The sequence below is a fragment of the Natrix helvetica genome (genome assembly GCF_964273705.1).
Source record: "Natrix helvetica genome assembly, chromosome: 1".
NCBI lineage: Eukaryota > Metazoa > Chordata > Lepidosauria > Squamata > Natricidae > Natrix > Natrix helvetica.
Window position 1 is genome coordinate 1,700,055 of NC_138548.1, and position 12,937 is coordinate 1,712,991.

Below are 12,937 nucleotides of genomic sequence, written 5' to 3' on the forward strand. Positions count from 1 at the left end.
GTGCCTCTTGTCTCTCTCCCACTCTCCCGTCCTCTCTCTTTCTTCCCCCATCTCTCTTTCTGATTCTCTCTCTTCCCCACCCCTCTCTCTGTCCCCTGGGGGGAAGGGGGAAAGGAACCCCTGAACTGGTGTTGGGTGGTGGGAATCTGACGCCTGGAGGTCGATGAGCCCAGGAGCAGCGCACCCACAGTCAGCTGGTCATCAGAGAGCCAAAGACCAGCTGGCCCCGGGGCATCACAACACCAGGGGCTCTGTGGGAAAAGCAAGTCACATTCGGGAGGTGAGAGAGAACCGACAAGGATGCTCCACATCCGAATGGGCTCAAGAAGGAGGGGGCCCTGTCTCCCCCATGGTGAAGCGTGCTAAATTTCACTGTGCTGTGCAAGGCGCTGCGGGAGCAACCTCTTCGCTCAGGAATGGACATTCCGGACCCCGTCGGGGTCATAAGCCGCGGACTACCTGTCCAAAAAAAGTCCCAAAACGCCCTTCGGCCCCAGAGAACCCAACGTACGTATTTCCTCCTCGCTTCCTGAAGGGCATCCGATTCTTCCAATTTCTTGGCTTCGTCTCGGAATTTCTGGATGCTCTCCTTCATCTCCTTGTTCTTGGCCAGTTCCTGCTTGATGTTCTCCACGAAGCCAGAGATGAAACCTTTCCGACGACCCGAGGAAGAACATCTAGACTAAAGAAAAGGTCACAATGACACCTTGGAAGCACAAAGCCAGGCCTGCCTCCTGCGCTCGGTGGCCCCCACTGCCCAAGGCCTACGGGCTCGAGGCAAGTTTTCCACGGAGAAACATCTCAGCTCCTTCAGTCTGCAGCGATTCTCTGTCCTCTGGGTCAGGGTTGTCTCAAAGGTGCTTTTTTTCTCTCCTCAAGTGGCAACTGGACTTTTATTAATATTTATTTTAATAAAATGCTTTTGGAGTAAAAAAAATCTATCAAAAGACAGTTTCCTATTTAAGATACATTAATAATTTAGTTTATTCAGCGTGAAATGGAGCTTAGATAGGTAGCATGAGGAGGCTGTATATTCTGCAATATTTGCATTTTTGGGAAACTCATTCCATGAATCCAAGTTTTGCCAGCTGAGATAACATGCAGCGCATGGATGCATTCGCATCATTTCACAGGAACCATGAGATAAATCATAAAACACAGTTCAGGAATATTCCTTTAGTCCCTTGTTTTGGAAATCTAAGTACACTACAAACTGCGTAATCGTTTGAAGAGAAACGCATCTGTACCACCAGGCTTCTAAGTGTGGGTGGAAGGGCAAGCAGTAAAAATGAAAGTGAAACCTTCTAAGCAGCTTAGAAATATAATATTAAAGAGCGCCTGTCATTTCAGATCCATCCTGGCAGCGCCTGTTAGAGCGCTCACCTGTCACCCGCTACGTCCTTCATCTTCTTGTGTCCCTGCCGAATCACCAGCCGTCCCATTAAAGTGAATGGGACTGTCGGTGAGTCACCAGCGGGTCAGAGGAGGGGCCGCTGCGGCACGGAGATGACGGTGGCTCTTAAAAAATTAGGATTGAAATGATTCTACCCCCTGAGGGCAGAACAAGAAGCAATGGGTGGAAACTAATCAAGGAGAGAAGCAACCTAGAACTGAGGAGAAACTTCCTGACAGTTAGAACAATTAATCAGTGGAACAGAAGTTGCCTCCAGAAGTTGTGAATGCACCAACACTGGTAATCTTTAAGAAGATGTTGGATAGCCATTTGTCTGAAACGGTATAGGGTTTCCTGCCTAGGCAGGGGGTTGGACTAGAAGACCTCCAAGGTCCCTTCCAACTCTACTATTGTATTGTATTGTATTGTGTTGATTTAAATCAAGCCTATTTACGAGTGACTTAAAGCGTGATTTAAATCAACTTGATTTAAATCAAAACCATCCTAGTTAGTTAGGAACTAAATCCTTAGGGAGGCACCTTTGAATATTCTCACACTTCAAAGGCCAAAACAGAATCCGTCTGACAGGCCAGAGAGATGGTGTCAAAGATAGTTTTTCCTTGGTGGCAGCCCGCTTATCTTTTCCAGCCTTAAATTCTCCCCTCCTCTTCCTCCTCCTAGGTGATTGACAGCTTTTGACAGCTCCAGATCAAGAATTTGAGTTGTTACAGGACAGATTAGCTGTAATTCATTTTTCTGGCCATGTACATTTTCCCATCCGAACTAGACGGTGTTATTTCCCTGTGTCATATAATAATATATGTGGGTATGTGGGTTTATGCATAATCTTTTATTTTATTTTAGTCTGATGAAAAGAAGGACCAGGGGAGATATGGTAGCAGCGTTCTAATATCTCATGGCCTTCCACAAAGAAGAGGGAGTCAAACTATTCTCCAAGGCACCTGAGGGCAGGACAAGAAGCAATGGATGGTAAGTGAGTACCTGTCTACCCTAGATGAGTTCAAATCACCAGGACCGGATGGATTACACCCCAGGGTTCTGAAGGAACTGGCAGACGAGATCTCAGAACCACTGAATTATATCTTTCAGAGATCCTGGAACACCGGGGAACTACCAGAGGACTGGAAAAGAGCTGATGTGGTTCCCATCTTCAAAAAAGGGGAAAAAACAGATCCAGGAAACTACAGACCTATCAGCCTGACCTCAATACCAGGAAAGATTCTGGAAAAAATAATCAAGCAACGAATTTGCGAACACCTAGAAGCAAACAAAGTAATAGCCAAAAGTCAACATGGATTTGTCAAAAACAGATCATGCCAGACTAATCTTATTGCATTCTTTGATAATGTGACAAAATTAGTGGACCAGAGGAATGCCGTTGATATAGTTTACTTGGACTTCAGTAAGGCTTTTGATAAGGTAGACCATAACCTACTACTAGATAAAGTAGAAGAATGTGGGTTAGACAGCATCACCACCAGATGGATACGTAACTGGCTGACCAACCGCACTCAACGTGTAGTCCTCAATGGAAGTGCATCTACATGGAGGGAAGTATGCAGTGGAGTACCCCAAGGCTCTGTTTTAGGCCCAGTACTCTTCAACATCTTCATCAATGATTTGGATGAGGGAATACATGGGAACTCATCAAATTTGCAGATGACACCAAGCTGGCAGGAATAGCCAACACTCCAGAAGATAGGCTTAAGATACAGAAGGATCTTGACAAACTTGAACATTGGGCACTATCTAATAAAATGAAATTCAATGGTGAAAAGAGTAAGGTTCTACATTTAGGCAACAAAAATGGAATGCACAAGTACAGTATAGGTGGTACCGTGCGCAATAGTAGTAACGGTGAGAGGGATCCTGGAGTCGTAGTGGACAACCATTTAAATAGGAGCCAGCAGTGCGCAGCAGCTGCCAAAAAAGCCAACACAGTTCTAGGCTGCATCAACAGAGGGAGAGAATCAAGATCACGTGAAGTGTTAATACCACTTTATAATGCCTTGGTAAGGCCACACTTGGAATACTGCATTCAGTTCTGGTCGCCACGATGTAAAAAAGATGTGGACAGAAGAGATGGGAAGAAGATCGTAGGGTCGGTTTTATGGATAAAGAAGTGGAACTGATCAAGCAGATAAAAGAGACTGGCCCAAAACAAGTTAAAAGAATATATAATGTAAGAAAGAGATTCAGAGAGTGAATTGGTTAAGGATTGTATGATTAAATGGGCTCAGAATTTTGGTGAAGTGGTCATGTTGGAAACGTGGGAAAAAATATGGGTTCAGAATGTTAAATTTACACAGTCACAGAATTTAAGGGAGAACTTTTATAAAATGTTTTACAGATGGTATTTAGATCCTAAAAAATTATCATGCATGTACCCAAATATTCAACCAAAATGTTGGAGATGCGGGTGTCTAGATGCTACCTTTTTTCATGTATGGTGGACTTGCAACAAGGTTAAAGCTTTTTGGATAAAAATATGGTGGGTTATGCAAAATGTATTGAAGAAAAGAATACAATTTACTCCGCAAATGTTTTTACTGGGTATAGCTAAGGATTTTACTAAAGGGGAAACAAAATTGGTTTTGTATATGGTCACAGCAGCTAGGTTGTTGATTGCGCAACATTGGAAGAAAGATTTTTTACCGACAATTGGTCAATGGACTCAGAAGGTGGCGGGGTTCGCCGAAATGGCAAAAATTTCAGCTTTTTTAAAAGATCAGAAGCAGGAGAATTATACACAGGAATGGGTAAAATGGATTGATTATATACAGAATAAATACCAGACTAGGAGGTATTATGTAGCCTTTAGGTAAGAATGTTTAGACTGATAGATGATCAGAGTAAACAATACATGGGATGCTTGGAATTGTTAGAGTGGTGTATAGAGGAAGTCAGGGGGGGGTTGAGTGGGAGGTGGGGGTGGGTTAGGGTGGAGGGTGGGGCAATATATATGTATAAATAAACTAGAAGATGGGATTAATGAAATATTGTTACCTTAAGAGAAACTTATATTGTGTTGGGAGGAGAGGGGGTACAATATGTGAATGAGTAATTTACTTTTAGATGGGGGGAGGGGAGGGGGTAAAGTATTTGGCATAATATTCGAATGAGAATTTTGGGGGGGGGTTGGGGGGAGGGGAGGGGGCATAGTATCTGTATGGGATTTATACTGTATGGTGGGGGGGTTAAAAGGGGGAAAATTTGTTTGTATAAAACTTTTTCAATAAAAAAAAAAGATGTGGAGACTCTAGAAAGAGTGCAGAGAAGAGCAACCAAGAGGATTAGGGGACTGGAGACTAAAACATATGAAGAACGGTTGCAGGAACTGGGTATGTTTAGCTTAAGAGAAAGAAGGACTAAGGGAGACATGATAGCATTGTTCCGATATCTCAGGGGTTGCCACAAAGAAGAGGGACTCAAACTATTTTCCAAGGCACCTGAGGGTAGAACAAGAAGCAATGGGTGGAAACTAATCAAGGAGAGAAGCAACTTAGAACTGAGGAGAACTTTCCTGACAGAACAATTAATCAGTGGAACAGCTTGCCTCCAGAAGTTGTGAATGCCCCAACACTGGAAGTCTTTAAGAAGATGCTGGATAGCCATTTGTCTGAAACGGTATAGGCAGGGGGTTGGACTAGAAGGCCTCCAAGGTCCCTTCCAACTCTACTATTGTATTGTATGATGGATGGAAACTAATCAAGGAGAGAAGCAACTTAGAACTGAGGAGAAATTTCCTGACAGTGAGAACAATTAGTGGAACAGAATTTGCCTCCAGAAGTTGTGAATGCTCCAACACTGTTTTTAAGAAGATGTTGGATAACCCTTTGTCTGAAGTGGTATAAGGTTTCCTGCCTAAGCAGGGGGCTGGACTAGAAGACCTCCAAGGTCCCTTCCAACTCTGTTATTCTATTTATATTTTTGTCATGTTTATGTAGTCTATATTGAAGGTGGTGACCCTTGGAGAACTGCTTCTCATGAAATACCATTTTAATGCATCCTGATTGGTGTGCATTAAAAGGGACAATGAAGTTAGCCTAAGTGCAATGTCTATTTTGTCTGGAGTGTTTAGATCCTCTCTTTCTTGCTAAGGGAATAATCCCCCAAATCCTCTCTTTGGTTTCCAAGAACCGGTGACCTCAGTTTATAAGGATACCCGGGGAACTTCCGCCCTGACAAATCTCAGGAAGAAAGGCAGATTAACTAAATCTCTTGCCACCGTCTTATTTGGTCACCCTCCTTTGAGAGTCATCTAAGGACAGTTTCTTTCATCCAGAGGAAAAAAATCAACAGAGAAGCAAGACATTCTTTCATTTATAAACCACCGGAGGGCCTCTAGGCCAGGAGTGTTAAACTCAAGGCCTCAAGATGTGGTTGGATCTGGTCTGAGGGCCATCCTGGTTTACCCAATGCAAAGAGGAAACATCAGGCCAGAAGTTTGGGGAGTGGCATCAAGATGGCTACACACCCCCAGTGCCCCCACACACACACACACCGAGGTGAACCATAGTCCTGAGGCAGCCCTCAATGAAATTGAGTGTGACACCCCTGCTCTAGGCACCAACCCCAAAATTAGAAGATTAAAAAAAGAGAATCCCGGTCATCAGACATTTCAGATTGGCCATACACACACACACAAAAAAAAAAAAGGGAAGAGCTAACCAATAGGACAAATCATTCATAAAACATATTAATTCTCCATAAAGTCACGTTGGGCTCTTCTTTTCAGCTGGTGACCAGAGCCTCTCCGCAGCTCCATTGCCCCAGAGTAAATTTCTATTCCTAACTTCATTGCCTAGTCCTGTTTTGTGTTTTCTGTTACTCTTTTCATTTTTGCCCTCAAAGTAAACCTCCTCATTTTATTGTAGTAGAGGTAGTCCTTGACATACAACCATTTGTTTAGTAACCACAAGAGCCGGGGTGGCCCAGGAATGAAAAGACAGTATTGCAGGCTAACTCATTGCTCACTCCAGGAATTCGATCCTGGCTGACTCAGCCTTCTGTCCTTCCAAGGTCAGTAAAAGGAGGACCCAGATTATTGGGGGCGAGAGGCTGATTATGTAAACTGCTTAGACAGGCCTGTAAAACCACTGTGAAGTGGTATATAAATGTAAATGCTATTGCTATTCAAAGTAACAAAAGCACTAAAGTGACAAGACCATTTTTAAACACACGTGACCGATGCAGCATTCCCCATGTATCAAAAATTGGACGCTCAGCAGCTGACTTCCATTTATGACGGTTGCAGTGTCCCAAGGGCATGTGATCACGATTTGTGACTTTCCGACAAGCAAAGTCTATAGGGAAGCCAGATTCACTTAACGACCGTGTTACTAACTTAACAAGTGCGGTGATTCACTTAACAACCACGGCAAGAAAAGGCGTGAAATAGGGCAAAGCTCGCTTAACAATTCTCTTGCTTAACATGCAGAACTTTTGGGTTCAGTCGTGGTTAAGACGTGGACTATCCGTTGGTCATAAACGCACCTGGTAAAATTCTAACGCCATTCTGCTCGTTCGGCACACGCAGGCAGGGTGCTGCACAGGGCCGGAACATTGTCGGGATACAAGCCACGCATTTAAGAGATATTTCTAGGATTAGAAAAGAGAAAAACGGGTCGTTGACATTTCTCCCTCGTGACAGCTTTGCTGAGACCAGCCAAGAAAAGACCTTGCTCTGCAAACAGGGTGAGGAGTTGTAGAAAGTAGATTCATGCAACACGCGAGGCGAGGCTGACACGGAGCGGGATGCCTTGCAGTTCAGTGTGTTGTGGGAATGCAGGTTGCAAGGTGTGGTACAATCACTATTGCATTAAACATTGCATTTAATGTAGCGAGTTGCCTTGTGCCGAGACTGGCAGCAAATGTAAGAAATAAATGAAATAATTAAAGCTGTCATATGATGTGTTTTGAACACAGCAAAGAAGCAAACCCAGGAATTGTGATTACGGCCATCCAAGTTTGAGATTTATCAGATGCTGAGTTCCAGGAGGAAATTTTGACCTGTATAGCAGGGCTCTCCAAACTTAGCGACTGGAAGACTTGTGGACTTCAACTCCCAGAATTCCCAAGAAGACTAGTGGACTTCAACTCCCAGAATTCCCCATAAAACCTGTGGACCTCAACTCTCACAATTCCCTGACACTGGCTGGGGAATTCTGGGAGTTGAAGTCCACAAGTCTTCCAATCACCAAGTTTGGAGAGCCCTGCTCTAGAAGAACTTCCATTGATAGGAAGGGATGGGGGTGGGGCTCTGGCTCCTGCAAGATCCCAGTTCGAATCCCAACACCTGAGATACAAGGGGGGGAGGGAATGGGGGGGAGGGAATGGGAAGCATCTCTGGCATGGCAGGAGCGGCCTTCAGCCGGGAAAAGCTCCCGAGGCCCAGCTCTGTCAAGGGGGACCTGATCAACCCGGCTGCATGCGTGGGGGGAGGGGGGTTGGGCTTGTTCGGGGTTCAACCGCTGCAGGCCCCTCAGCCACCCCACAAGCCCTTCGGATCCCCGGCCTGCAAGCGCCTTCCCCGTGCTGGCTCCAGCCTCAGGCAACCCCGGCCTGGCGCTCCATCCCGGCTGAGAATCCCCCCATCCCGTCCGGCTTACCCGGCAGCCCCAGGATGCGACCGCCGCCATCTTGGCCAAGGAAGCCTGGCGGGCAGGGAACCATGCGGCGCCTGGAGATGACGTCGGAGCGCGCCGGGCGCCGGCACACTGTTGCGTCACACGCGCCGCGCAGGCGCAAAAAGCGCCACGTGGTTTTCAAGGATCGCTGAGCTGCCAACGTTGGGGGGGGGGGAGATACTCACTGCCCCCCCAATCCTCCCTCCTCTTTCCCCGCCCCTCTGCCTTGGGGGCTCCCGGAAGGCCCGAGCAGGCCCCCACCCAGGGCCAAGGGGCTTTAGCTGCCTGCCCAAGGAAGGCCGAGGGCTTCCCCCAGGCTGGCTCCGACCCACAAGCCGCTCAGAGTCCCCTTCTAGGGAAGAGGGAGGAGAGAAAGGATAGAAGGAAAGAAAGAAATGATGTAAAGGAGAGGAAGGAGGAAAGAGGAAGGGAGGAGATGGGAAGGGAAGGAGGAAAAAGAGAGATGAGGGAAGGGAGGGAGGGACGAAAGAAAAGTTGAAGGGAGATAGGAAGGAAGGGAGAAGAGAGGAGAAAAGGAAGGAGGAAAGAGAGGGAAAGGAAGGATAGATGGATGGGAGGAAAGAGGGAAATGATAGATGGATAGGAGGCAGGCAGGGATGGATGGGACTTCAGTAAGGCTTTTGATAAGGTAGACCATAACCTACTACTAGATAAAGTAGAAGAATGTGGGTTAGACAGCATCACCACCAGATGGATTCGTAACTGGCTGACCAACCGCACTCAACGTGTAGTCCTCAATGGAACTGCATCTACATGGAGGGAAGTATGCAGTGGAGTACCCCAAGGCTCTGTTTTAGGCCCAGTACTCTTCAACATCTTCATCAATGATTTGGATGAGGGAATAAATGGGGAACTCATCAAATTTGCAGATGACACCAAGCTGGCAGGAATAGCCAACACTCCAGAAGAGAGGCTTAAGATACAGAAGGATCTTGACAAACTGGAACATTGGGCACTATCTAGCCGCCCCGAGTCCTGCCTGGAAAGGGAGCGGCTAATAAATCCAAATTTTTATTATTATTATTATTATTATTATTATTATTATTATTATTATTATTATTATCTAATAAAATGAAATTCAATGGTGAAAAGAGTAAGGTTCTACATTTAGGCAACAAAAACGGAATGCACAGGTACATTATAGGTGGTACCTTGCTCAGTAGTAGTAACTGTGAAAGGGATCTTGGAGTCCTAGTGGACAACCATTTAAATATGAGCCAGCAGTGTGCAGCAGCTGCCAAAAAAGCCAACACAGTTCTAGGCTGCATCAACAGAGGGATAGAATCAAGATCACGTGAAGTGTTAATACCACTTTATAATGCCTTGGGAAGGTCACACTTGGAATACTGCATTCAGTTCTGGTCGCCACGATGTAAAAAAGATGCTGAAACTCTAGAAAGAGTGCAAAGAAGAGCAAGAAAGAGGATTAGGGAACTGGAGACTAAAACATGAACGGTTGCAGGAACTTGGTATGTCTAGCTTAATAGAAAGAAGGACTAGGGGAGACATGATAGCAGTCTTCCAATATCTCAGGGGTTGCCACAAAGAAGAGGGAGTCAAACTATTTTCCAAGGCACCTGAGGGTAGAAAAAGAAGCAATGGGTGGAAACTAATCAAGAAGCAACAGGAGAAATTTCCTGACAGAACAATTAATCAGTGGAACAATTGCCTCCATAAATTGTGAATGCCCCAACACTGAAAGTCTTTAAGAAGACATTGGAAAACCCTTTGTCTGAAATGGTATAGGGTTTCCTGCCTAGGCAGGGGGTTGGACTAGAAGACCTCCATGGTCTCTTCCAACTCTGCTATTGTAAGTGAGGGAGGGAGAAAGTGGGAAAGGACAGATGGATGGATAGAAGGGAGAGAAGGAAGGAGAAAAGGAAGGATAGATGGGAGGGAGGAAAGGATGAAGAGAAGGGAGGGAGGGAGGATGCGTGGGAGGGAGGGTACTCCTAGCCTTTCTAATTCTCAGCCTTTCTGGTTCTGTGTCCCACAGCCCCAATTGCAGGTAGCCTCAGTTCATTTAGCAACTGTTCAAAGTGACTAGTTACTAAAAGGGTAACTTTTCTCAAAGCCCCCCCCCCACCAAGTGCCTTGTGGCCATTTTTGACCTCTGTTGCAGCATCCCCACAGACATGTGATCAAAATTCAGATGCTTGGCTGCCAGAAGGTATGTTGATTTTCTGGGAGGGCAGCAGAATTAGAATTAACACAGTGGTGGAAGCGGAGGCTTTCATTAAAAAACATAATGCCCTTCTAGAGGAAATGGGATGGTACACAAGATATGAAGGAGGGAGGGGCCGAGGCTCTGTCAGTAGACCAGGGGGGAGGATGCAACACTGAGAAGATTCAGGTCACAAAAATGAATTTAAACTTTATTGCAATTGTTATAATGTAATTTTTGGAAGTGATACAAAAAGTGATTGAATACACTGATGATTTAATGTAAAACTAAAACTGCCAATATCGACTCAAATGTTGATGCTTTTTTTACCTTTTTTTTGTAAAAGTTATGAGATTTGGGGGGATTACCCTCCCCCGCATGATGTAGCTGTCAAAATTTTCTATACCCTTTCTTTACCCCTTTTCCTTTAAAAAATTTGTAAAAACCAATTTAAAAAGTTTCAAAAAAAAAAATTCAGACGCTTGGCAACTGACTCGTATTTATGACAAGCAGAGTCCTATGACTCCCTTTTGCGACCTTCTGCCAAGCAATGGGGAAAACCAGGTTCACTTAACAACCATGTCACTAACTGAACATCTGCAGTGATTCACTTAACTGGCAAGATTGTAAAACGGACCAAAACCGGCTTAGCGACAATCTCGCTTAGCAGCAGTCATTCTGGGCTCTGTTGTGGTCGTAAATCGAGGATCCCCTGTGCTAGTGACGGTTTTGATAGCTGCAAGCCCAGGGAGTGTTCAGCAGGGCCGCGTGATGCCAGAGTCCCATGCCAAGAACACACCACACACTCATTATTTCTACGTTTCTCTGTTTGTGACTTGTAAGCCGCCCAGAGTGGCCTCACTGGTGTGACGGGAGGGACCCCAGTGAGAAGGATGAGGAGAACCAGAGAAGCCAGGTAACGTGAAGTCACAAAGAAACATCTTTAATGTTTGACAGATCGCGTACAGGATACGGTTTTGGTCGGACTGTTGTTCTATTCACACATCACATTTCCAAACACTTCCGTCTGCAAAAGGTTGCAAACAAGCTACTTTTCCAAAGGAGAATAGATAACACAATGATCAGGACTAGCTTTCACCCCCACCCACCCACCCACCCAAAAAAGAGATTTTCCACAATGTTCTAGAACCGGGCCACCGGTCCCTGGGGGCAGAAAAGGAATTCCTTCCAGACACAATGCAAAACATGTTTGTTTTTTGTTTTCAATTCAACAAGGTGGCGTCGCTACAAAAAGAACCAGAATTCGGCACCCTAAATGGTTTTTAAAAACTTGCCTCAAAAAAATAATAATAAAAAAGAGAGCTTAAAGACAGACAAAATGAATCAGGGGGAAGGAGAGAAAAAAAGCCGTCCCCGGTTTTAAAAAGGGAATTATTAAAATGACTCCAGAAATCAGCAGAGATTTTGTCTTCGCCAGTCTTACATCCGGGCAGATTTTTTTTTTAAAAAGGGGGAAAAAAATTATACCATGAACAAGAAAGAATTACAAATCTAGACTCCCTCCCTCCCCCCCCCCACTTCCCCGTAGCATTTTTTTTTGTTTTTGTTTTTTAAAAAAGGTGGGCTTTTTAAGCATTTCGGTCAATCCGGACATCGATTTCCCGGCCGCGGAGCTGAATGCCGTTCATCATCCGGCAGGCTCGGTCAGCCACGTCGGGGGACTCGAACCGGACCACTCCGCAGCCTTTGGACTTCCCGTTCTCCATTTTGATGTCCGCGTACAGCACGTGCCCTGCAAGAGAAGTCATTGGCCGTTGTGGGTCTCTCGGCTGTGTTTGCTCGCCCCTTTCCCTTCTACTATTTAAATCCTCCCTTTAAAGGCTCACAAGCTTTTAAAGTCCTTGGGGCTCTCCCTGAGCCAGGCTGTTTTTCACGCAGACGTCTCGTGACCCAGTTACATAATGTCATCAGTGCTAGAAAGGAGTGTGATTTGTGGAGAGGAGGAGGAGGAGGAGGAAGACAAAAAGGAGGAGGACTGTGGAGTCCTTGGAGCTCTCTCTGAGCTTGGGTGTTTTTTTCTTGCAGGCATTTTGTTACCCAACCAAGTTATAACATCAGTGCTAGAAGGGAGTGTCATTGGTGGTGGAGAAGAGGAGGAGGAAGGGGAAGAGAAAAAAGGAGGGGGGGCTGGGGTGCTCTCTGAGCTTGGCGGATTTCTTGCAGGCGCTTCATGACCCAAGTAGACACCACCATCCATGCTCGTCATTCCGAGAACAGAAATGGGCTGGGAAGACAAAGCAGCCCTCAGAAACAGATAAAAAGAGGGGGGGTCTCCAACTTCCGGGCTTTCAGCCCTCTGGACCCAGGCCATGGACACGCAGGGCGAAGGTTCGCACCCCAACTTGCATAAGCAGCAGGCAAGCTACGTCTGCTCTCATGGAACCATCTCCCCGTCTGGTCCGCAAAACCAGAAAGATTGGGGGACTCTGCTATTAATTACAATATTACAATATTACAATAGTAGAGTTGGAAGGGGCGTTGGAGGTCTTCTAGTCCAACCCCCTGCCTAGGCAGGAAACCCTATACCGTTTCAGACAGATGGCTATCCAACATCTTCTTAAAGACTTCCAGTGTTGGGGCATTCACAACTTCTGGAGGCAAGCTGTTCCACTGGTTAATTGTTCTAACTGTCAGGAAATTTCTCCTTAGTTCTTAGTTGCTTCTCTCCTTGATTAGTTTCCACCCATT

The 12,937-nt window shown here is 45.7% G+C and overlaps 2 protein-coding genes across 2 annotated transcripts in view; both read right to left on the minus strand.

The window, feature by feature from the left end:
* Positions 1–175: 175 nt before the first annotated feature.
* Positions 176–8,137, minus strand: TIMM44 (translocase of inner mitochondrial membrane 44). The gene is made up of 3 exons (XM_081936464.1): positions 8,026–8,137; positions 6,911–7,015; positions 176–682 (listed from the first exon to the last, which is right to left on the minus strand). The coding sequence occupies exons 1-3, from the start codon at positions 8,053–8,055 to the stop codon at positions 191–193; spliced, it is 627 nt and encodes a 208-aa protein (XP_081792590.1). The 5' UTR covers positions 8,056–8,137; the 3' UTR covers positions 176–190.
* A 2,280-nt stretch (positions 8,138–10,417) lies between these two features.
* HNRNPM (heterogeneous nuclear ribonucleoprotein M) overlaps positions 10,418–12,937 on the minus strand; it is a 28,701-nt gene continuing 26,181 nt past the window's right edge. Inside the window, exon 16 of the mRNA XM_081936483.1 lies at positions 10,418–11,981. Within this exon, the coding sequence (XP_081792609.1) occupies positions 11,818–11,981 (164 nt within the window). The 3' untranslated portion in view covers positions 10,418–11,817. The remainder of the gene's footprint in view (positions 11,982–12,937) is intronic.

Coding starts and splice junctions, on each gene's coding strand:
- TIMM44 (XM_081936464.1), bottom strand. CDS start 8,055: ATGGCGGCGGTCGCATCCTGGGGCTGCCGG. Junction 7,016..8,025: donor TCGCATCCTGGGGCTGCCGG/GTAAGCCGGACG, acceptor TTCTAATCCTAG/AAATATCTCTTAAATGCGTG. Junction 683..6,910: donor TGGCGTTAGAATTTTACCAG/GTGCGTTTATGA, acceptor CCTTTTCTTTAG/TCTAGATGTTCTTCCTCGGG.